Here is a 23,409-nt window from a genome sequence, read left to right as displayed (position 1 = left end):
AGAACTCGAGAAGGAGAACCGTATACAGATAGCGCTTTGGATATATCCTAAAAAATTGTCTTGTATTTCAGAGAAATGAGAGACATTATCTGATGGGGTAACATCACATATTTTCATTTTTAGAAGCTTTAGTAAATTTACCCCCTAAACCAGGAATGGGTAACATTTGGCTTCTGGCTGTTGTTGAACTACACAAACAAGTATGCCCTGCTATAGCTTGGCTATTTGGCCATGCTAAAACTGTTGCAGGGCATGCTGGGATATGTTGTTCAACAACAGCTGGGAGCCAAATGTTTCCTATCCCTGCCCCTGCCCTAGAGGTTCCGAAGGGTGCTGTGAACCTAAAAATTAATCTTCAGTCTAAATATTCTTCTCAGGCACAATTGGTACTTTAGAGGTGACAATTACAGACTTTATGGTATATTTACTAATGTGTTGGTTTTCATAAAGTTACATAGCTGTTTAGGTTAAAAAAAAGACTTACGTCCATCAAGTTCAAACTTTGATTACCGGTTATACAGTATCCATGGATGTTTTTGCCTAATACATGATTGTTTAGCCTTAGTTTAAATTATGTTTTAGAAGTGGAGGCAACCAATCAGATTCTACTTATCTAGCACCTTCTAGAAGATATTACCAGAATGAACCCACACCTTAGTAAAAACTGTATGCCCTCAGATTCCTAAATTGGTGCTTTTAGGTTAAACAAAGATAAATTTGCATATGGGAATTCACGTTTGCACTGATAGATATACAGCAAAATTATTAGTCTAACTACTACTAGCAAAAAGTGATTATGATTTAAGCCTTTTATTGCCACTTTGTGGTAAATATCAAAAAGCTATTTTTGTTGTTCTGTAATAAATCCCCATATTCATCAGTACCTTGGGGTACCATAGATTGGACATCCAGTAGCAATTGTTTGTGATCAATGTAATAGACAAGGTGTCATGGGTAGCTGCTGTGGGTCACGGTAGGTCCGCTCCTCACCCATATGTGCCCTGTGGTGGCTCTCCATGAGGTTCTGGTGGCCTGGGTATGTGGTAGGTGGTCAAGTGACTGTGCGGGTTCTGGCAGTGTGTCGGCTGGGGGAAGGTGACTCTGAGAAGAGCCTTGGTGGTGAATGGCGCCAGGCCCCCAGTGCTGCCATCTTGGTTGTGGCCAGTGCTCTCTTCTGAAATCATGGTCTGAGCAGCCAATGGAAACCACCCACGGTCCTTAAAAGCGATCTGCCTAAGCAGCTCAGGGCCAGTACAAATAGTCTATTAGGCTGTATGTATCCTGCGATTCCCTGGTTCCCTGCTCTAATCCTATTAATTCTGCCCTAACTTCTGCTGGATGTCCACGGACCCTGCTCAGCAAAAGTAATTTTCCAAATGCCAATTGTTCCTGTCTGGTCTGATCTTGATTCTCCTAGCCTTCATGAACCACATCCAGCTCTGTCACCTGAGTGCCAGTTATCCATCTCCTCTCCTCCAGGATCTATCCTGGGCTATCAACTTTCAACCTCTTCCAGTACCTTTTCCTGGAATCCATGGACAATCATCAGCCTCTTCTAGTTTATCATACCAGACATTATTTATTTACTAACCATTTCCCAAGCATCTTCCAGTTCTTCACAGGGGACTTCATTATTCCATCAATATATATAAAGTCAAATTTGAAATGGCTAAGAAAAAGACAGTGTTTAAAACGGTTAAATGAGAAGGGATACCTAAACCATTCACCACATATAAGGTATATAATAAGAAATGTACAAACAAAATCAAAGAGGCTAAATTAGAGACTGAAAGAAAATAGCCTCATGTAGCAAATCAAATTCTTAAAAATTCTACAGTTTTATAAATGGGAAGTGGCTAAGGAAAGAGAATATTAGCCCTGCAACATCTTCTGTACCAATAACTAACTGTCATGTTTTAAAGATTGAAGTCTTTTTGAAGACTACCAATTAAATGTATAAATTTTCACTGTTGTATTATTCTTAGCGCACTCTAAACCTATTCTGTATCTCTATTTGTCACTTTGGACTCGGCTAACAGGGGTCCATTAGAGTTGCTGCTATTTCTTACCTTGGGCGCAGTTTAGGTATTCCCCTGTGTGTTTATATATATATATATATATATATATATATATATATATATATATATATATAGGCAGTGGTGGTGTGGCACTCACGACACTTACTCAGGAACACAAATGGTATGCCAGTCAAGTGTGCATCACTTGACTGGCATACCATTTGTGTTCCTGAGTAAGTGTCGTAAGTGCCACACCACCACTGCCTATATTTGCTCTTGTTGAGCTGTGGAGGCACCGACCGCTAATAGTTCACATCGTTTGGAGTGCCGGACCCTACACCTGTATGTATATATATATATATATATATATATATATATATATATATATATATATATATATATATATATATATATATAGACATTGTAGGGGCTCTGCACACACTAAATTAACTGATAATAAATAGTGGAGATTTGGTTCATGAATTGATCAATGCATTTAAGCCTGCAGCCCCCTTCACGGGACCCCATTTTTCTGCAGGTACTAACACTATCGCTGAAAATGGCTACAATACACATAGCAATCAAATCAATGTTTGATTCCAGGCATGCTATCTGGTCTGAAGCTCACAGCAAACTTTGCTTTTATAGGTAAGCAGCTACCAACACACCTGTCACTAATCATCTAGGGAAATGGTTAACATAAGCTATGGAATCTTAGTTAAAATCAGGGTGCATGAGAGAATGTGACCACAATAAGACTAATTAAAAAAAAATAATCTAATAAACAATATATACACTTAACATCGGCACTCACCTTTCCTAGTTTTGGGGTGCCCTATGGCTTGTGACCACATTGTTTAAACAGACCTTGTAGGGGCTCTGCACACACTAAATTAACTGATAATAAATTGTGGAGATTTGGTTCATGAATTGATCAATGCATTTAAGCCTGCAGCCCCCTTCCCGGGACCCCACTTTTCTGCAGGTACTAACACTTTTGCTGAAAATGGTTACAATACACATAGCTATCACATCAATGTTTGATTCCAGGCATGCTATCTGGTCTGAAGCTCACAGCAAACTTTGCTTTTATAGGTGAGCAGCTACCAACACACCTGTCACTAATCATCTAGGGAAATGGTTAACATAAGCTATGGAATCTTAGTTATTTTAGTGTGTGCAGAGCCCCTACAATGTCTGTTTAAACAATGTGGTCACAAGCTATAGGGCACCCCAAAACTAGGAAAGGATAATTTCCATGTCTCACCAGCCAGAAGTGGTGATTCACATCCCTATTGGACCACAGACATGATACATCACTTCCGGCATGGCTTCTGATGTTATTTAGTTTTTCTCCTACTTCTGATTTACTTTTCAATCGGACCTCCGAATGAAAAGGTGCATCAGTTTAAAATATCTGTCCATAGTATGCCCATAAGGGCGCATATACGTTTAACCCCACTTGAACTGGAAGACATTGTATAAGATATGATACACTCAATATCTTTTGGTCTCATTTTCTATTATGTATTTCCTAAATATAATGATACAGTATGTATACTTACAGATGGGGCATGGCTCATCTTTGTAGGGGATGGCGATGGCGACGTCAGCCGCCATCCCCCATCTGTACAATGAGAAGGGGACGCGCGCGCACGAGAGGTGCACGCGTCCCGCTTCCAGCGCTTCCCCCGGGTGACCGCTGGCTTGTCGGCGGTCACCCGAGGTCCCCGCCTCCTGCCCGCACCCCCCCTAACCCTGTCCGTCTCCCTGAAGCAGAGACGGACAGGGTTCCCGTCACCCCGCTGACGGAGATTGAGACGCGTGTGGCCGTTCTGGCAATTCGCCAGCAAAGAAGAGCCGGCCCCATCTGTATGTGTATAAATAATTTATTTGTCTTCACCCAAGTCATTTTATTATTCAAGCAGAAAGGGGAACCACCAGTGTTGCTAAAGCTGCTGTATCGGGAGGGTGTAAGGCTCCCAAAGGGTACAAAAACGAGAAAAAAGTCTAAGATACAGCGCTAGGTTTTTACTGGAAAGTATTTATTTCAAACTATCCAAGAGCATTTTGTAGTAAAATATCACACAATATACATTTTATATGAGAATTCTCATGAAATAAGTATGATAAACATATCTTAAAAAATGTATAAAAGAATTATTAAAAATGATGATGAATGGGGGTAATTCCAGCTATTATTCAAATGTATTGTAGAGAGTCAATTTTTATCCAAATCAACACCAATAGATGTATATTTACCAGATAATTTGAATATCCTTTTTAGGAAAAATTTGAACAAAGTCCCGGTGATTGCCCAGTGATGGATACCAAAAGTCACTCAGATTTTGAATGGTGCAGTTTTGTGGTATACCAATACCCAGCTTGAGTACTGCAGAGTGAACCTAGCTGGTGGGATCCAAGATGGTGGCATAAACTGTTCCGGATAGAGTCTGGTGTAATAGCTCCAAGAATGGCTGGAATAGGTGTGAGATGGAATGTCTCTCCAAGTGTAGGCTGGAATGGAAATGCTCTACACTTGGAGACACATTCCATCTCACACCTCCTCCAGCCATATATATTTATATATACAGTATATATATGTGTGTGTGTGTGTGTGTGTGTGTGTGTGTGTGTGTGTGTGTGTGTGTGTGTGTGTGTGTGTGTGTGTGTGTGTGTGTGTGTGTGTGTGTGTGTGTGTGTGTGTAAAATGAAATTATTTTTATGTAATTTAATCATTTAAAATGTGGATCTCTTCTAAAGTAAAATATGGATAACCTGTCTCCTCCTTAATACTCTGTATTTATAGTCAGTGGAGGGAGGACAGGTACAAATTCTGCTCCCATACAAAGTCACAGTATTCCATTAAAGATGATGCTATTTCCATTAATAGGAATAATTGGTATGATGGTATGCACGTTACCTACAGGTAAGTATGGTGTAAATAAACTTCCAGTGGGTGTGGGAGTCTGCTCCCAGGACACTGCTGTATGTGATGCAGCAAGGAGCTGGGTGAAGATGCAGAAACTGCTCCAATATCATGCCGAGGAGGCCCCAGGCTAGTGCAGGGATCCGCTCTCAAGCAGGGCCATCTTAACAGCGGTGTGGGCCCCTGGGCAAAGCAATGCACTGAGTCTCTTACCCATTCTACCCTCCTAGGGGTGGGGGGTGCTATTAGCAGCAGCTTTGATGTCCCACGGGTGGCAGGGGGTGCTCTATTTTCCACTCAACATGTAGGACCTGGAGCAGTAACTTCTGTTAATTAATCCTTTACTGCACAGGTGGTGGGAGGGAGAACACTATTATGTGGAAGGGGGCACTGAGCTGAATGACGGGTCCCTTGTTAATGACTTCCAGGGAGGTAGGGGGTGTTTTATATGCAGTTGAGGGTTGGATTATTGAGTGGGCATAATATTCGTCATTTTCCGGTGGAAGGGCAGCTTGTTTGACTGCAGATATCGCCATTATCTAGAAATAGATTTCTTAGCCTTCAATATTATAAAAACCTAGAGACCCAACTTTCAGGAGGTGCTGGGAACTTGGGGATCAGAGATCAGGAGCCAGAGCAATACATTGACAAAAATATAAAACTGTACACCAGACGTTTGGAGCTGGAGCAGGGACCGGCTGCTGCAAGGCTGTTTTTTCTGGTTCTGGGCATTATAGCGACAACCTGCTAGTGTCGACAGAAAGGGGAGAGTCCCAGCTTTTGGAATTTAGTCTTCGAAAAACTGTAAATCAGAGAGAACCTGAGAAATATGATTTGGAATTGCAATTAACAGGTCGGATGTGGACTGCTGCTTTGAAGTTGGATATCTCCAGTTCCCCAGGGCCGATTTTCTAAATTCTGGTATCCCTGGAAAAAAGGGAACCTCAGCTATCAGCATAAGGCTCTTATACACCTGGGGCCTCTGGGCAAGTGCCCATTAAGCCCATACGAAAAGACGGCCCTGCTCTCAGACGGTGCAGTGGTCAGGCCATGGGGTAATGTTGCTCTGGTGCCGTGTCGGGGATGGCAATAGATGTTTTGCTGGCAGCACTATCTGCGAGCATCTTGATCTCCCGCTTGTATTAATTAGCAGTGCTTGTGCCAGCCGCAAAAGATCTGGGACTCAGTGTCTTCTGGCAAATGAATTAGTGACATTGCAGTATTATTTGACAAATGGTGCTGTAGACAAATAATGGCTGGTATGTGAAGCAGAATCTTGTAGCAGGGTCCAAATATTCATTCCCTAATGCATTTGTACCTGGTGGGAACTTTATTATTCACTACTGGTAAGTGAATCCATTTAAAAATGCTAAATATGTGTTCATTTATGTGGGAATAAATACCTGAGACCCCACAATTGTCAGTCACTTTTATTAAGCTGCCAAATCAGACAGTGAACATGTTGGTGTGACCCCTAGAGACTCTGTTAGATATTCACCTGCTGAAGTTATTGCCATTTGTTCCCGCTGAGGATTTAACCATTTTCCTGTTGATTTTACGGCCCTTTTGCCCTAGGATGGACCAAACCACCAAATCTGGACAATTTCTGCTGTATGTGCAGTGAGGACTTCTCACCACCCTTTTGGATTGATCGGAGAATATGCCTGATTCCTACCTCCAATGGCATCCAGAGCATATTGAACTGTGAAACCGGACTCCCAGCATTTGAGGACATTTGGAGCAGTGCAGGTTTACAATAAATTAATTTATAGCCTTTTGTGCAGGATCCTGGTATTTATTGATGCTTTTACTATTATTTTGTATTGATGTTTTATGTTATCTATTAAAAATTGTGTATTGGATTCACTTGCCTTAGATTTTTTTATAGATTTTTTTTAAGCGCTGCTTTATTGTTCTTTTACTGGTTTAACATGATTGGGAACTGACTATTCCACCAAAGTAGCTGCTTCAAAAGTAAAAACCTGTGGTGAGCGCTCAGGATTAACAGTTGATAATAGTTATGAATATTAGTTTATTCTAATTTTTTGGACATACAGGATCCCCTTTTGCCAATTGCCCAATGGTTCCCTGTTGTGCTAAATACTCTTTGCAAGTACACTCTGTATGATGGGCCGGTTAAATAAAATAAAGTTGATGATGAAGAGGCATCTTTAATAACTGTTGCAAGAGGGGACCAGACTCAATACAGACTTGATCATCTCTATTTTGGGAGTATATACCCTAAATTTAAAGTAGCAGAAATAAGTTCACATTTTTAGTTTTAGAAATGCTGCTTTTACATCACTATTCCTAAGAGAATAAATCAAAGGATTCAGCACTACTTGGAGTTGTCAATATTACCCCGAATTTGAATTTGTGTAATCACAATCTACTTTTTATCTTTAGAATGGCTGTTTTTACATCATTATTCCTAAGAGTATAAATCAAAGGATTCAGCATTGGTGTAATAACAATGTAAAATATAGCAAAGTATTTGTCTCTTCCTGCTAGAGAGCTTGACCTCGATTTCATGTAGGTTGCCATAGCTGAGCCATAAAACATTATCACAACCAATATGTGAGACCCACATGTGGAGAAAGCTTTCCGCCGACTGGCAGAAGATTTCATTTTTAAGATACAGAAAATTATCCGAGAGTAAGATATTATAATAAATGTGACCGGTATCATAAGAACAACCACACCTTCAACAAAAACAGTAAATTCAATAAACGAAATGTTTTCACAGCCCAGTGATAATACTTCTGGCATTTCACAAAAGAAATGATTAATTTTGTTATTTTCACAACGATTTATACTGAGTGTAAAAGTTACATGAGAAATAGAGAGAAGGAACCCACATAACCATGTACCGGTGGCTAATCTGACACAAACCGTCTTACTCATAATTGTGGTATAATGTAATGGATAACATATAGCTACATAGCGGTCATAAGCCATAACAGCAAGCAGAATACATTCTGTCTCCCCTAAGGAGAGAAAGATGTACATTTGTGCTGCACACTCAGCATATGATATTGTCTTTTTTACTGCCATCAAATCTTTCAGCATCCTCGGCACAGTGGAGAATGTACAGCAGAGATCCAGAAACGAGAGGTTGAACAGAAAGAAATACATAGAGGTGTGAAGATTGACATCGGACAGGATTAAAATAATGATGGAGATATTTCCAAATAAAATGATTATATACACAAGCAGGAAGACAAAGAAGAGAATAAATTGTGCCCTGGGATCATCGGTAAGTCCAAGAAGAATAAATTCTGTTATGATGGTTTTATTTTCCCAAGGCATTCTTTAAAAAAAAATGGAAAAATGATCCCAGGAACTGTATCAAGTATTTTGCTTCGTTTTTATTAAATTGTAAAAAATTTTTTATCAAAAATCAAACTGTACTTAATTATAAACTAACTGCACTTATTACAACAGACTCAACTCTGACCCTCTTCAGGACACTAACGGGTCACCGCCTTCTTCTAATATTCAGAGGTTTGCTCAGAGACTGGTGTTTTGCTTCTAATTCCTCACTGCGTTTTGATTCTAAATCGTCATTGTGCTTCAGTTTTGTAAAGACCAAACTTATGTGTTTTAGTTGTGGTTTTTCATCTGGATCTGGGTTTCTTTAAATATTGGATTAAGCAGCTAAAATCATGTAATTTGGAACAATTTTTGTTCCTACACTACAGTATTATTAACAACAATAATAATAATATTCATTCATCTCTCATATGAAATGGCACCATCAAATCACAAAAGAGGAGCTTGCATGCAATCCAAAACACTCAATATTACTTTTTTTTAGATCCAAGAGATGAACCAACCTTGGACTGGGTTAGACTCGGAACCCCAAAGACTGGGTGTATTCAAACCAAATTGCTAATTTCTACGGAGACTTAGAAAATATCTGAAAGCTTGTGAAGGCAACAGGAACCTGTAATTTGGAACTGTAACTGTAATAAGCAGTGTCCCCAAACCAATGACAAGGTAGTTTATTAGAACTTGTTTCACCTACTGGACCCAGTTAACTGTCATTAATTTTGCTATATCTATTTTTTTTTATCTCTGATGCCTCTATAATGAGAGAGTTTCTACTGGAATTTGGAAACTGTTTTCTCTCAAAAGGACCCATGTGTACCACACACCTTACACCCATTATAGATAAGCCAATGCCTCAATGGACAGTGCGGTTTAATATGTCAATATTTTGACACATATCAAAAGTTGGATCAACAATTTTATATTTTGTCAGTCTACTCAGCAAATAAAAGTCATATTGAAGTGTATTAAGGAATCTACAAAAAGTATGGCAACCACATTCTAAAATGGTTCAATTGTTATGAACCAGATTAAACCGGAATTTTAGATTACATGAATCGTAATACCAGAGTTCTCAGGAGACAGAACCCCCACCTTTTCATACCCCCACTATCCACGTCAGCGTGGAGTTGATTTTATATAGTGTGGTGAGCGCAGCGAGGTGAGCGGACGCGTAATACCAGTGAAGTAATGCACGTCCCCTAGCGGGGCTCACTGCGCTCGCCACGCTTCGGGCTCAGTGGCTCACTGCGCTCGCCACACTATATAATATCAACTCCACAGAACAGCAATTGTGTAGAAAAGCTTCTAATTTTATTTTATGGACAGAATATAACCAGCAAAGCAGAAATGTCAATAAACTATTGCTCACAAACTTGCACTGAAGAGTTTATGCTATAACAGTCCATTCCATTAGTGAAGGTTGATGGCAGGGTAATAAGATAACCCATTAACGTGCCTGGTAATGAAAAAGTATCCTATGCTCCAAGCTCGGAAGACTTTGATTCTATGCAATGCACTTTTAGGCATGGTTAATAGGATACCGTTAGGAGGCTTAGAAATCTGAGGCTGTAGAAAAGGTTTTACCAGACAAGGCCCAAGATCAGAATCAGAAGTCTCTAGTAATTCTTCCAGAACAGAGTAAATCAGACTGTCTCCAACACGGAGGAGTTAGTGAGATGAGACGATAAAAGAACTTCATTTCCCCACCTGGTCCACTCATGACTCTCACAATCTGCTGCTCCACTGAGTGTTTCCAAATGTCTATGTCCATAACACAGCTCACAATAACCATGGCAATGCATTGCAAAAAGGGCTGCAAAAAATAAATAAATAGAAACATGAATATTGTATTTTTTTAGGCAAAATGTCCTGAATAATGCATCCTCTCCAATTTATTATTTATAGCGCATACATATTCCGGAGCGTTCTATCAGTTCCCACCCTTTGTATATGTGTCCAAGGACCTAAAAAAAACTGATATTGCCTTCAGTATAAAGTTGAAATATACATTGTAAAAAAAAATTGGCAATTTTTTTAGATACATAGAAGAACAGATATCTGTTTTACACCCCTAACTGATTATTTTAGAAATTAAATTTACCAATTTCCTGTCACACCACACATAATTTGCATATGTTCACATACAGGAAGATAGGTAATCATGATATTCACCAAGTGCTGATGATTAATAAATTGTTAACTATACTGATATGGATGATCGGTGAACTGTATCCAATCTCCCCTCATGGGATACATAGATTGGTCCCCCTCCTGCTCATGTTTATGTTGTCTTTAGTTAGTTTCTTTAGTTAGTTTATCTATATACTGGTTTATTGGGGTATATATGGCAATATTATGCCATTCATCTATTTTCTTAGCTGTTCTTCTCTGCTAAAAGAAACTTTTTCCTACTTTTATATAGTGGTGAACATTTCTTCCTGTTCTTCCCTGCTAAATTGTTCCTACTTTTAGACAGCTGCCTCTCCCTTTAATGGTGGCACATTCATATAATTGAAGTTTTATTACTAGTTCTAGTAACTATTAACTATGGCTCAGATACAGTATATCCCCTATATAAATGGGACCACAGGACGTACCTTGTATGATTAATATGCCATATTCAGATCATGCTGTGATGCATTCTGTATTGTTGATTGGTAATTATGTATTTTATATACTCTTTTCTAACTATTATTCTGTGCTAAACCATTCTTTTCTGTCTATGTATATAGTCTTTTCTAACTATTCTTCTCTGCTAATGTTTCTTCTCTTTTATAAGCTCTGCGCGTTAAATAAGCTGTACAACTAGATGGCGCCTATAATTAGCATACATGTCAGTTTACTTATTTGCTCGTTTTGGCATTTAAAATTTCCTATTAGATATCTATACCAAACATCTTTATGATTGTTGGTTTCAATGCTATCCTTGTTCGTTGATATATGCCCCTGCTATTTATGACACGGCAGTATAATGGACAGCATGGTGTCCCTTGTGAGACATGAATACAGAGTAATCTCACATGTCACAGTATTTAGACATTCTGCCTGGCCCCGGGCTGCGACCCGCATTATATACGTAAGATGTTGTACTATGACTGGAAATATATCTAAATGTATGCACTCCGTCTAGTTAGTTGATAGGTATCCATGGTGATGGCTGCACAAGGATGACGCACATGTAAGTGACGTCAGAAACATGTGACTACCGGCCGGGCGTGCAGTCCCATTCACGGAAGACGGCCACTATAGGGGTGTATAAGGTAAGCTACTGTTTGTGTCATTTTTGCTATGACCTGAGGAATATGCCTAATAAACGGCAATGAAACATTGTCCAGCAATGGATGTTTAAAAGTGTATTTATTACCAAGACGCGTGGAGTCCAGATCCCCCCAATTGTTATGCATACAATCTTTTGAAACGGGCACCCAGTGCAGCTGTTTCCATTACAGGGAGAGCCAGATCCCCCCCCCCCCCTGCACAATTTGGTAAAACATGTTTAGGAAAAAGTTCCACTATGGTGTGTGTCTCTGTTTGCTCCTTGGAGTCCACTTGCCTGAATGTGTTTTACCAAAATTGGAATGTTTATCTGAAAGTAATGTTGGATATACAATTGACAGTTCTCAGTCATAATAGAGGAAATTGATGTGCTTGGTTTGAGTCTACTCTTAATAGAGGTTCCATCACCTTTATTATTTGTTTTATAAAAAAAGATATGTGAAAATATGTTTAGAAAATTAATGAATATCAAAATCCAAAGAAATGTATAACTCATGAATAATATCACTTCCCCTGTGATATTATTAGGTCAAAATCTTTCCAATAAAAGGAAACTTACCTCATAACATCATATATTAGAAGAACCTAAGAAAGGCAGCAATACCTCTGAGATAAAAAAAAAACCCTGATGAAGTTCCTAACCGGAACGAAACGCATTGGGTATTGATCATAATCTTTGAAAATAAACAGAAAATCATTCCAGAAATAAGAAGCTACAAGCATTTCTTTATTTTATTCTTATTTGTTGAATATTTTTAAATGGACATTACATATTGTATCTAGGGCGCTTGAGACACTATTCTGGATATATATATATATTCCAAGGGTAGACCGCACTAACACTGGGGGTAATGAACCAATGGTGGGGTGCATGCGAAGGGGTCGAGATATTACTCCGTACTCCAATGTATAAGTACAGTTCTCATATAGAGACGCAGGCACTCGCCACTTTATCAAAGACAGTACTTTTTGATTAAAATAAATAGCTTTATTTTCAGCAGTGTTTTTAAAGTATAATTCCAGTTCATCAAACTCCGACGTTTCGGTCCTAGAGATAATGGACCTTTATCAAGGAGCCTGGAGGTGTACAAACAATGCAGGAAATGCCCATCAGTGCATATACAAAGCTTCATACACCATTAGGTGATCAAGGAAATGGTTAAACTTACGTTTTAGGTGAGTGAAAATAGTTCAAACAAGGTTCAGGAGCAACACATGCAAACCAGCCAGGTGCAGTAGGAGAGACACCCAGAGAGGCTGCCAAAGCCTGGTTTAAATACCCCATAGCGGAAGTTACGTGGGCGCATGGCCCCGCCGTGCGCCCAGTGACATTACATCCTGTGTCATGCTAGGCTAGCACTCACAGGGTCAAGCGGCTCTGGTGGACCGCACTTGAAACGCAAGCCGATGTCAGATGCCCGGAAACCGGAAGTGACATCGCGGCTGAGTGAGAGTGCTGGAACGCAACACTTCCGGATATCGGAGTGTGTGCGTGTCAAACAGCGCAATAGGGGATCTATAGGCAATCGGTCCACAGACCAGAGGAGTGTTAGTGGCTGCATAGCTATGCGCTGGAATGCAGCTATGGGAGTAAGCGTGTCATACACTAAAAGGAGGGACAAGAGATCACTCACTGAAGGTTCATAGTGCAGCGTGAGAAGGAATGCCTTCATAGTATCCTAAGTGGTCCATCTCCATATACGCTCGTGTGGGTCCTATATTATGGGTTAAACCAGGTCTTATATTGCACACATGTATAGGTGTATATAGGAAATATGTAAGTTATATATAAGTTTAGTGATAGTCATTGTGCTAAGTGTGTGGATAATAATGCTAACCCGATGTGTCATGCATGGTTAGCTGGTGTTAACTAGCCATAGCACATTTAGACATCATAAGGAGTGCAGGTGGGTCACTAAGGAGGATAAAGTGTGCATTTTCACAACCAGATCTGTATAAATAGTCACCACTATGTTCCCAAGTGCGATTGCATAGAGTAATCTCAAGGCATGTGGGTAAAACAGGTGTGAGCATCAAGGAAGACCACAGTGTGAACACGGTAATCATATTGGACAGTAGTAACAGTGTGACATCACGATAACAAGTCCACAGTGCTAGCTTGGAAGGGGTGGGGGGGCTGGTGCCAGCAGGATTTATTTGAGAAAAATATTGAGGGGATTATTCTCATTGAGTCCTCTGGGTGCCATAGTGCCCAGCTGGTATATCCAGCGGCTTTCCTTCTTTTTCAAAACCTCCCCTAAGGAGCGGAGGGACCCAGTCAATCAAGCGACACCGGAGGCTTGAAACTTGGTGCCCGGCTTTAATGAAGTGGCGTGGAATAGGTAGATCGGCCTTCCTGCAGTCAAGGGCCACTCGAATGGAGTTACGGTGGTTGGCCATATGCTCCCTAAACTTTCTGGTGGTCATACCTGTATATGCCAACCCACAGGGACAGGTAAGCATATATATAACATGATCAAGCAGGCAGTGTAGTCGAAATCTAATCTTGATCGGTTTTCTGGAATGTGGGTGAGGAAAGGATGCTACAGTGAGCATACTATTGCAGGTCGTACACCCTGTGCACCGATAACAGCTGGGGCGTCTAGACAGTAGCCAGGTGGGATTCTGTTGTGGTTCAGGGCATAATGTGGGATGCATTAGTAGTTGTTTGAGATTTGGGCCCTTGCGGTATGCCATCATCGGATTGGTGTGGCATTGGAGTTTCAGAGTTGGGTCTGAAGAGACCAAGGGCCAGTTTTTGTGGAGGCTCTTGTGGATATTGGATGAGGCGTGGTTATATGTATTGACAAAGCTCATGTGGGGCGCCCGGGCAGGACCTTTCGATGTCTTAGTCTTCTGGGCAGACATATTAGCTCTGGCTTTACGCAGACATCTGCAAAAACACTTTGTGTGTGTATCCTCGGGCCGTGAATCTACTTGTCATTTCCACCAGCTGTTCCTCCAGAGTAACATTGTTGGTGTTATTGCGTATCACTCGCATATACTGCGATACAGGCAAGTGTTCTTTGAGTGCAGGTGGATGTTGGCTGTTGGTCACCAGCAATGTATTCCAGTCTGTTCTTTTCCGAAATAGACTTGTTTGTAATATGCCCATCTCATAGCTGATACTGATGTCAAGGAAATTGATTGAGGATGCGTCGACGGTGTACGTAAAGAGGATAGGATTGTCCAAGGTGTTGAGGGTGATAATCATCTCCGTGAATTCATCCTTGGATCCCGCCCACACAAGAAAGATATTGTCTATATATCGTTTGAAGACTTGGATGTGTTGGCTATATATGGGTAATATGAATTGATCCTCATATTCTTGCATATATAGACAGGCTCCTATTTATTTTTATCAAAAAGCACTGTCTTTGATAAAGTGGCAAGTGCCTGCGTCTCTATATGAGAACGGTAGTTTTATATATATATATATATATATATATATATATATATATCAACGAAAATAGTGGTATTATTAGCGCAAACCAAACTAAGTCCTCCCTCAATAAATGTCACTGAGTTCTTAAAGTCCAGAAAACAACTCTGTATTTTTTATGCACTCTCCCTCCGTTTCAGGGTGGCAGCACTTCTCCAGTGGGTTTCTGTTCTTGAAAACCCTTTTCAAAAAAGTAATCTGGAAAACAAGAAGTGAGATGTGCGCCTCCTAGTGCAATACGTCAATGTTCGTACTCTTCCCTCAACCACATAGAGGGAGACTGACAGCACCCCAATAATTCAAGGAGTACCGTAAATGGTGGTAATCCACCACTGCTTTTTTCGCACAACTCAGAAATGAGTATCCACCGTTAGCCAGGATAGAACTCCACTTAATACTGGGACCCTTTTTCTCAAATGCACATGTATGGGAGATAAAAGCAAAACAGAAACGGAGACAATAGTGTAATAAAGTTTTACACCATTTTTATTCCCAACACAAAACAATAAAATCTCCGTACAATAAACAAATTCTTTTTCAGCTTATCTGATACAATGAAGTCAGTCCATCACCAATAAAACAGAACCAGTCACCTCGACGCGTTTCGTCCTTGCCCTTCCGGCTGGACTTCCTCAGGAGTGTGACTGCTTCACTCCAAAACCCTGTTTAAATAGGTTGTATTCAACCCATTTCCTGTTTAAAATTCCCGCCAAAACGCGGGTACACACTTCCGGGATAAACTCTTTTGGAACGCATAACATCATTTCCGGAAGTCCCAATGGAACGCAAAGGACTTCCGGTTCTTAAAATCATATCAAACTGTGAGAATATAAAATATCAAATATCCGCAATCGCGGTAATCCGCATGTCTGCCGGTACTTACTATATAAACCCACTTGTACCTGAGCAGGCTAACATGTTCTTTCCGGCGCGGGTGAGAGTCGTACCACAACTTCTCACTTCCGCGTCTCTGACCCGCACGTTACTCCGGAGTGCGCGGCTGCCTTCCCATGGTGACGTCCATCACCATGGTTGCACGCATACACTCCTGGTAGTAGCCGGAGTGCGCGGCTGATTGCTCCATGGTGACATCCGTCACCATGGTAGCGCGTATATATTCCTCGTAGTTGCCGGATGTCTAATTGTACTTCCAAACACCCGGCACCCTCCTTTAAGCTATACATATTTTCAAAACAGTACAAAACTTTTCGGGTGGACGGTAAGAAATATTTTTTTTTCCTTTTGACAATACTGACAGAAAACATATCAATGGAAAGAAGGGGGGGGGGGGAAAGCGGGTTTATTCGGTCACAATGCCAGTCTGCAACCCCTCCCACCTCAACACAGCTGTCGTAATAAAAGTGCAATACAGAGAATAAAGTGCAAAAAGTGCAAAAAAGTGCAAATGCAGAGAGAGAAGCAGGGAATAGAAAAAAACATTAAAAAATCGGACCAATATACCATAATATCTCTAAAAATCCATAAAATTAGCAGCAGCAGATGGTCTTTCTCATAAGAATGGTGCCAATTCATAATTATCATTAAGACCATTCGGTACCAAAGTGCCCAATTGATGTATCCAGTACATTTCACGCCTTGATAATAAATTTTCCCTGTCCCCCCCTCTGGGGCCAAGGGTGACGTGTTCTAATACTTTAAATTTAAAATCATCTGTACTGCTATTATGGTATCTTTTAAAATGTCTAGGGATGGTATGGCTTTCAACCTTATTTCGTATTCCTCTGATGTGTTCCTCCATTCTAATTTTCAAATTTCGTTTAGTCTTACCTACATACTTGAGGCCACAACTGCACTCAAGCATGTAGACCACCCAACAGGTATTGCAATTGACCAGACTTTTTAATTTGTAAGATAGTGTACCACTAGAATTTTTAAAAGTTTTTCCATCCGGATGTGCAAATTGGCAAATATTGCACTTATTACATCTATAAAACCCTGTTGCTTGAGCCCAGAGGTTGGTGGCTACGGCCTTTCTTTTCATCAACAGGCTTGGTGCCAGATTATCTTTGAGATTTTTAGCTTTCTTAAAAACAATGTCTGGTCTGGGTGGAAGGATTTTTGTCAGAACTGGGTCTGTATGCAGGATATCCCAATGTTTGGTTAGGATTCTCCTAACACTTTGCTCTTGATCATTAAAAGTGGTAATACAATTGATCCTATCTTCCCTCACAATCTTATTCTTGTATTGTAATAAGTCCTTTCTATCCATTTGTTTCACTTTCTCCATCGATTCTTCTAAGATAGTTTCCGGGTATTCTCTCTCTTTAAAACGGTTTTTGTATATCTCCATTTGTCTCTCACAGTCCAGTCCTTCTGTGCAGTTTCTTTTTATCCTTGAAAACTGTGAGAGGGGGGTATTCGTTTTCCATTGCCTTTTATGATTACTTTTAAAATGAACATATGAATTGGCATCCACTGTTTTAATAAAATTCTTTGTAATGATTCGATCTCCCTGGCTGCTTAAAATCAGATCCAAATAATCTACAGAGTCTTCACTTATTGTGTAAGTAAACGACAGATTGTATTCATTGTCCTCCAAAGTTTTCATAAAACTCTCAAACTCTTCTTTAGTACCATTCCATATCATGAGGATGTCGTCTATATATCTTAAAAAGTACAATTTGGTTAAAAAAGGGGTTATTATGAAAAATATTTCTCAGCTCCCAACTTCCCATATGCAAATTGGCGAAGCTGGGAGCAAACACAGTCCCCATAGCTGTTCCCCATATTTGTAGGTAAAACAGTTCTAAAAATTTAAAATAATTGTGAGTTAAAATGAATCTGATTAAAATGCCAATAAAATCTCTATGATCATTTTCCAAGTCCTGATCCAATCTTAAGAATTCCATGCATGATTCTATGCCCTTTTCATGGTCTATAGACGTATAAAGTGATTGTATGTCTGTTGTTACCCACAGATAATTCTCTTGCCATGTCACTTCTTCTAAAACCTGTAAAATTGCTGTGGTATCTTTAATGTAAGACTTTAAAGTGGGAACATACTTCTTTAAAAACACTTCCACATACTCTGAAAGGCCAGATGTCAAAGAATCAATACCTGCGACGATGGGTCTACCTGGGGGGTTGGTAAGACCCTTATGAATTTTTGGTAAAAAATAAAATACCGGTATAACCGGATGATTTTTAATTAAATACTGATATTCATTTTTGTCAATAATTTTCCGATGCAGGGCATTCACCAGGATAGGTCGGAGATCTTCTACAAAGTCCACTGTTGGATCCTTTGTAAGTTGGCGATATGATTTTTTATCCGCTAATAATCTATTTGCCTCCTGCTCATAATCCTTTCTGTTCATCAGGACCAGGCCTCCCCCTTTGTCCGCGCTCTTCAGTACCAGCTCGGTATTGTTCTTTAGATTCTTTAGAGATTGCTTCTCAAAGTTGGTTAAATTTGTATGTTTATGTTTCTTTACATCAATCCCCTCTAGGTCTTTTTTCACTAGTTCATAAAATAAATCAATCTGGGTGCTTTTTGATTCTAGCGGATAAAATTTTGAACTTGGTTTCAGACCCGATTTCGACTGTACCACTTCGTCTCCCCCTTCCGGGGTCTCTTTTTTTGAAAAGTGCCGTTTCAATGTGAGCTTCCTCACGAATTTATTCAAATCCGTGAATGCCTCAAACTGGTTGATATTTGAACTGGGTGCAAAGGACAGTCCTTTCTTCAATAATTTTATTTCCATATCTGTTAATTTGTGTTCTGACAGATTGAATATTCCTCCTTCCCCCATCTTTTGTTCCTGTGGTTGATTCAACTTTTAATGTTTCTCCTTTTCTTGTACTCGCTTAAACTTCCCCCCTCTTGTTCCTCGTTTTCTGCGAGTCTTCTTTTTAGAGGTGATGCTCTGTTCACCACCTCCTTGACCGCTTGTATTCTCATTTGAGGTTTCTCTGAGGCTGTTTTGGATAAAAAACCCTCTGATTCTTGTGCCTCCTCTCCCCTATTCAGAGCCGAATACCTTTTTCTTGTTTCAATATTGAATCTTCTGGGTGTGTTGTTTTGACCTCTATTCCATTTCCCTTGTGGGACATTCCTCCATTCCCTATACTGTCTTTGCCTCGAATCATCCCTCCTTTCCATATTTCCCTGCACTTTTTTGCACTTTTTGCACTTTATTCTCTGTATTGCACTTTTATTACGACAGCTGTGTTGAGGTGGGAGGGGTTGCGGACTTGCATTGTGACCGAATAAACCCGCTTCCCCCCCCCCCCCCCCTTCTTTCCATTGATATGTTTTCTGTCAGTATTGTCAAAAGGAAAAAAAATATTTCTTACCGTCCACCCGAAAAGTTTTGTACTGTTTTGAAAATATGTATAGCTTAAAGGAGGGTGCCGGGTGTTTGGAAGTACAATTAGACATCCGGCAACTACGAGGAATATATACGCGCTACCATGGTGACGGATGTCACCATGAAGCAATCAGCCGCGCACTCCGGCTACTACCAGGAGTGTATGCGTACAACCATGGTGACGGACGTCACCATGGGAAGGCAGCCGCGCACTCCGGAGTAACGTGCGGGTCAGAGACGCGGAAGTGAGAAGTCGTGGTACGACTCTCACCCGCGCCGGAAAGAACATGTTAGCCTGCTCAGGTACAAGTGGGTTTATATAGTAAGTACCGGCAGACATGCGGATTACCGCGATTGCGGATATTTGATATTTTATATTCTCACAGTTTGATATAATTTTAAGAACCGGAAGTCCTTTGCGTTCCATTGGGACTTCCGGAAATGATGTTATGCGTTCCAAAAGAGTTTATCCCGGAAGTGTGTACCCGCGTTTTGGCGGGAATTTTAAACAGGAAATGGGTTGAATACAACCTATTTAAACAGGGTTTTGGAGTGAAGCAGTCACACTCCTGAGGAAGTCCAGCCGGAAGGGCAAGGACAAAACGCGTCGAGGTGACTGGTTCTGTTTTATTGGTGATGGACTGACTTCATCATATCAGATAAGCTGAAAAAGAATCTGTTTATTGTACGGAGATTTTATTGTTTTGTGTTGGGAATAAAAATGGTGTAAAACTTTATTACACTATTGTCTCCGTTTCTGTTTTGCTTTTATCTCCCATACATGTGCATTTGAGAAAAAGGGTCCCAGTATTAAGTGGAGTTCTATCCTGGCTAACGGTGGATACTCATTTCTGAGTTGTGCGAAAAAAGCAGTGGTGGATTACCACCATTTACGGTACTCCTTGAATTATTGGGGTGCTGTCAGTCTCCCTCTATGTGGTGGAGGGAAGAGTACGAACATTGACGTATTGCACTAGGAGGCGCACATCTCACTTCTTGTTTTCCAGATTACTTTTTTGAAAAGGGTTTTCAAGAACAGAAACCCACTGGAGAAGTGCTGCCACCCTGAAACGGAGGGAGAGGGCATAAAAAATACAGAGTTGTTTTCTGGACTTTAAGAACTCAGTGACATTTATTGAGGGAGGACTTAGTTTGGTTTGCGCTAATAATACCACTATTTTCGTTGTCCTTGCATTTGTTCATCTTGGGTATACAAGCAGCATCTAAAACAACCTCTTATCATAATATCAATAGGAAGTTCAGTATGAGTGTCTTCCAGTCTAGACCAGGAATGTAAAAAAGGAGAGATATTTTTCAAAAAATATTTGGGGAAAATAGTGAGGAAATACAACCTGATAGAAAAAATCTTGATGATAAATTCTGGGATTTAGAGCGTGTATTAGCAAAGGAAATCAGGACATGGTGGGATATTGCTAGTTTAGAGCAGTACATAAAAACAGATAGAATACCGAGAGGCCTGAAAGTCCATAAGGAACCCACATTTGTAAGCAAAAATGAGACCTTTTTGGCACAGTGGGATAAGACACTACATGATTGCTCTATGAGACTCATGAGCTTGATTATAGAGGAAAAAAGTAGGGATCTCTTGGAATTGGAAAAAGAGCTCAAAATAAAGGAAACAGAGATGGAGGAACACAAAAGTAGTGAAGGCTACAAAGTGAATGAAACAGTCTTAGTAAAAAAACTGGAGAGAATTGAAACTGAAGTCATAAACACCAAGGAGAAGAAACACAAAAGGGATAAACATGACTATGAAACAAATAAGATTAAGAAATGGAACGGAAGACAACAGGGAAATGTGGAAAGGAGGGATGATTCGAGGCAAAGACAGTATAGGGAATGGAGGAATGTCCCACAAGGGAAATGGAATAGAGGTCAAAACAACACACCCAGAAGATTCAATATTGAAACAAGAAATAGGTATTCGGCTCTGAATAGGGGAGAGGAGGCACAAGAATCAGAGGGTTTTTTATCCAAAACAGCCTCAGAGAAACCTCAAATGAGAATACAAGCGGTCAATGAGGTGGTGAACAGAGCATCACCTCTAAAAAGAAGACTCGCAGAAAACGAGGAACAAGAGGGGGGAAGTTTAAGCGAGTACAAGAAAAGGAGAAACATAAAAAGTTGAATCAACCACAGGAACAAAAGATGGGGGAAGGAGGAATATTCAATCTGTCAGAACACAAATTAACAGATATGGAAATAAAATTATTGAAGAAAGGACTGTCCTTTGCACCCAGTTCAAATATCAACCAGTTTGAGGCATTCACGGATTTGAATAAATTCGTGAGGAAGCTCACATTGAAACGGCACTTTTCAAAAAAAGAGACCCCGGACGGGGGAGACGAAGTGGCACGGTCGAAATCGGGTCTGAAACCAAGTTCAACATTTTATCCGCTAGAATCAAAAAGCACCCAGATTGATTTATTCTATGAACTAGTGAAAAAAGGGTACTTATGTAATATCTGGGCTCCCGTTTTTCTTATGAGACCGCGTCCCCTTGCGGGGCTCGCTGCGCTCGCCACGCTTCGGGCACGGTGGCTCGCTGCGCTCGCCACACTATATAAAATCAACTCCATGCGTATTTGGATAGTAGGGGTATGAAAAAAATGGGTGCATTTAACATGGGAGCCCAGATAATACATAAGTACCGAAAAAAGACCTAGAGGGGATTGATGTAAAGAAACATAAACATACAAATTTAACCAACTTTGAGAAGCAATCTCTAAAGAATCTAAAGAACAATACCGAGCTTGTACTGAAGAGCGCGGACAAAGGGGGAGGCCTGGTCCTGATGAACAGAAAGGATTATGAGCAGGAGGCAAATAGATTATTAGCGGATAAAAAATCATATCGCCAACTTACAAAGGATCCAACAGTGGACTTTGTAGAAGATCTCCGACCTATCCTGGTGAATGCCCTGCATCGGAAAATTATTGACAAAAATGAATATCAGTATTTAATTAAAAATCATCCGGTTATACCGGTATTTTATTTTTTACCAAAAATTCATAAGGGTCTTACCAACCCCCCAGGTAGACCCATCGTCGCAGGTATTGATTCTTTGACATCTGGCCTTTCAGAGTATGTGGAAGTGTTTTTAAAGAAGTATGTTCCCACTTTAAAGTCTTACATTAAAGATACCACAGCAATTTTACAGGTTTTAGAAGAAGTGACATGGCAAGAGAATTATCTGTGGGTAACAACAGACATACAATCACTTTATACGTCTATAGACCATGAAAAGGGCATAGAATCATGCATGGAATTCTTAAGATTGGATCAGGACTTGGAAAATGATCATAGAGATTTTATTGGCATTTTAATCAGATTCATTTTAACTCACAATTATTTTAAATTTTTAGAACTGTTTTACCTACAAATATGGGGAACAGCTATGGGGACTGTGTTTGCTCCCAGCTTCGCCAATTTGCATATGGGAAGTTGGGAGCTGAGAAATTTTTTTCATAATAACCCCTTTTTTAACCAAATTGTACTTTTTAAAAGATATATAGACGACATCCTCATGATATGGAATAGTACTAAAGAAGAGTTTGAGAGTTTTATGAAAACTTTGGAGGACAATGAATACAATCTGTCGTTTACTTACACAATAAGTGAAGACTCTGTAGAGTATTTGGATCTGATTTTAAGCAGCCAGGGAGATCGAATCATTACAAAGAATTTTATTAAAACAGTGGATGCCAATTCATATGTTCATTTTAAAAGTAATCATAAAAGGCAATGGAAAACGAATACCCCCCTCTCACAGTTTTCAAGGATAAAAAGAAACTGCACAGAAGGACTGGACTGTGAGAGACAAATGGAGATATACAAAAACCGTTTTAAAGAGAGAGAATACCCGGAAACTATCTTAGAAGAATCGATGGAGAAAGTGAAACAAATGGATAGAAAGGACTTATTACAATACAAGAATAAGATTGTGAGGGAAGATAGGATCAATTTTATTACCACTTTTAATGATCAAGAGCAAAGTGTTAGGAGAATCCTAACCAAACATTGGGATATCCTGCATACAGACCCAGTTCTGACAAAAAT

General features: G+C 40.0%; 1 protein-coding gene across 1 annotated transcript; it reads right to left on the bottom strand.

Annotated features, from left to right (window-relative positions):
- Positions 1 to 7,329: 7,329 nt before the first annotated feature.
- Positions 7,330 to 9,278, bottom strand: LOC146021273 (olfactory receptor 2D2-like). Its single transcript, XM_083155068.1, has 2 exons — positions 9,271 to 9,278; positions 7,330 to 8,257 (listed from the first exon to the last, which is right to left on the bottom strand). Exons 1-2 carry the CDS (start codon positions 9,276 to 9,278, stop codon positions 7,330 to 7,332), a joined length of 936 nt encoding a protein of 311 aa, XP_083011194.1.
- Positions 9,279 to 23,409: the final 14,131 nt, after the last annotated feature.

This window comes from Crinia signifera, chromosome 7, assembly GCF_055691185.1.
Source record: "Crinia signifera chromosome 7, ASM5569118v1, whole genome shotgun sequence".
Lineage (NCBI taxonomy): Eukaryota > Metazoa > Chordata > Amphibia > Anura > Myobatrachidae > Crinia > Crinia signifera.
The sequence above is the reverse complement of the archived record's forward strand: the minus strand, read 5'-3'. Positions and strand labels throughout refer to the sequence as shown.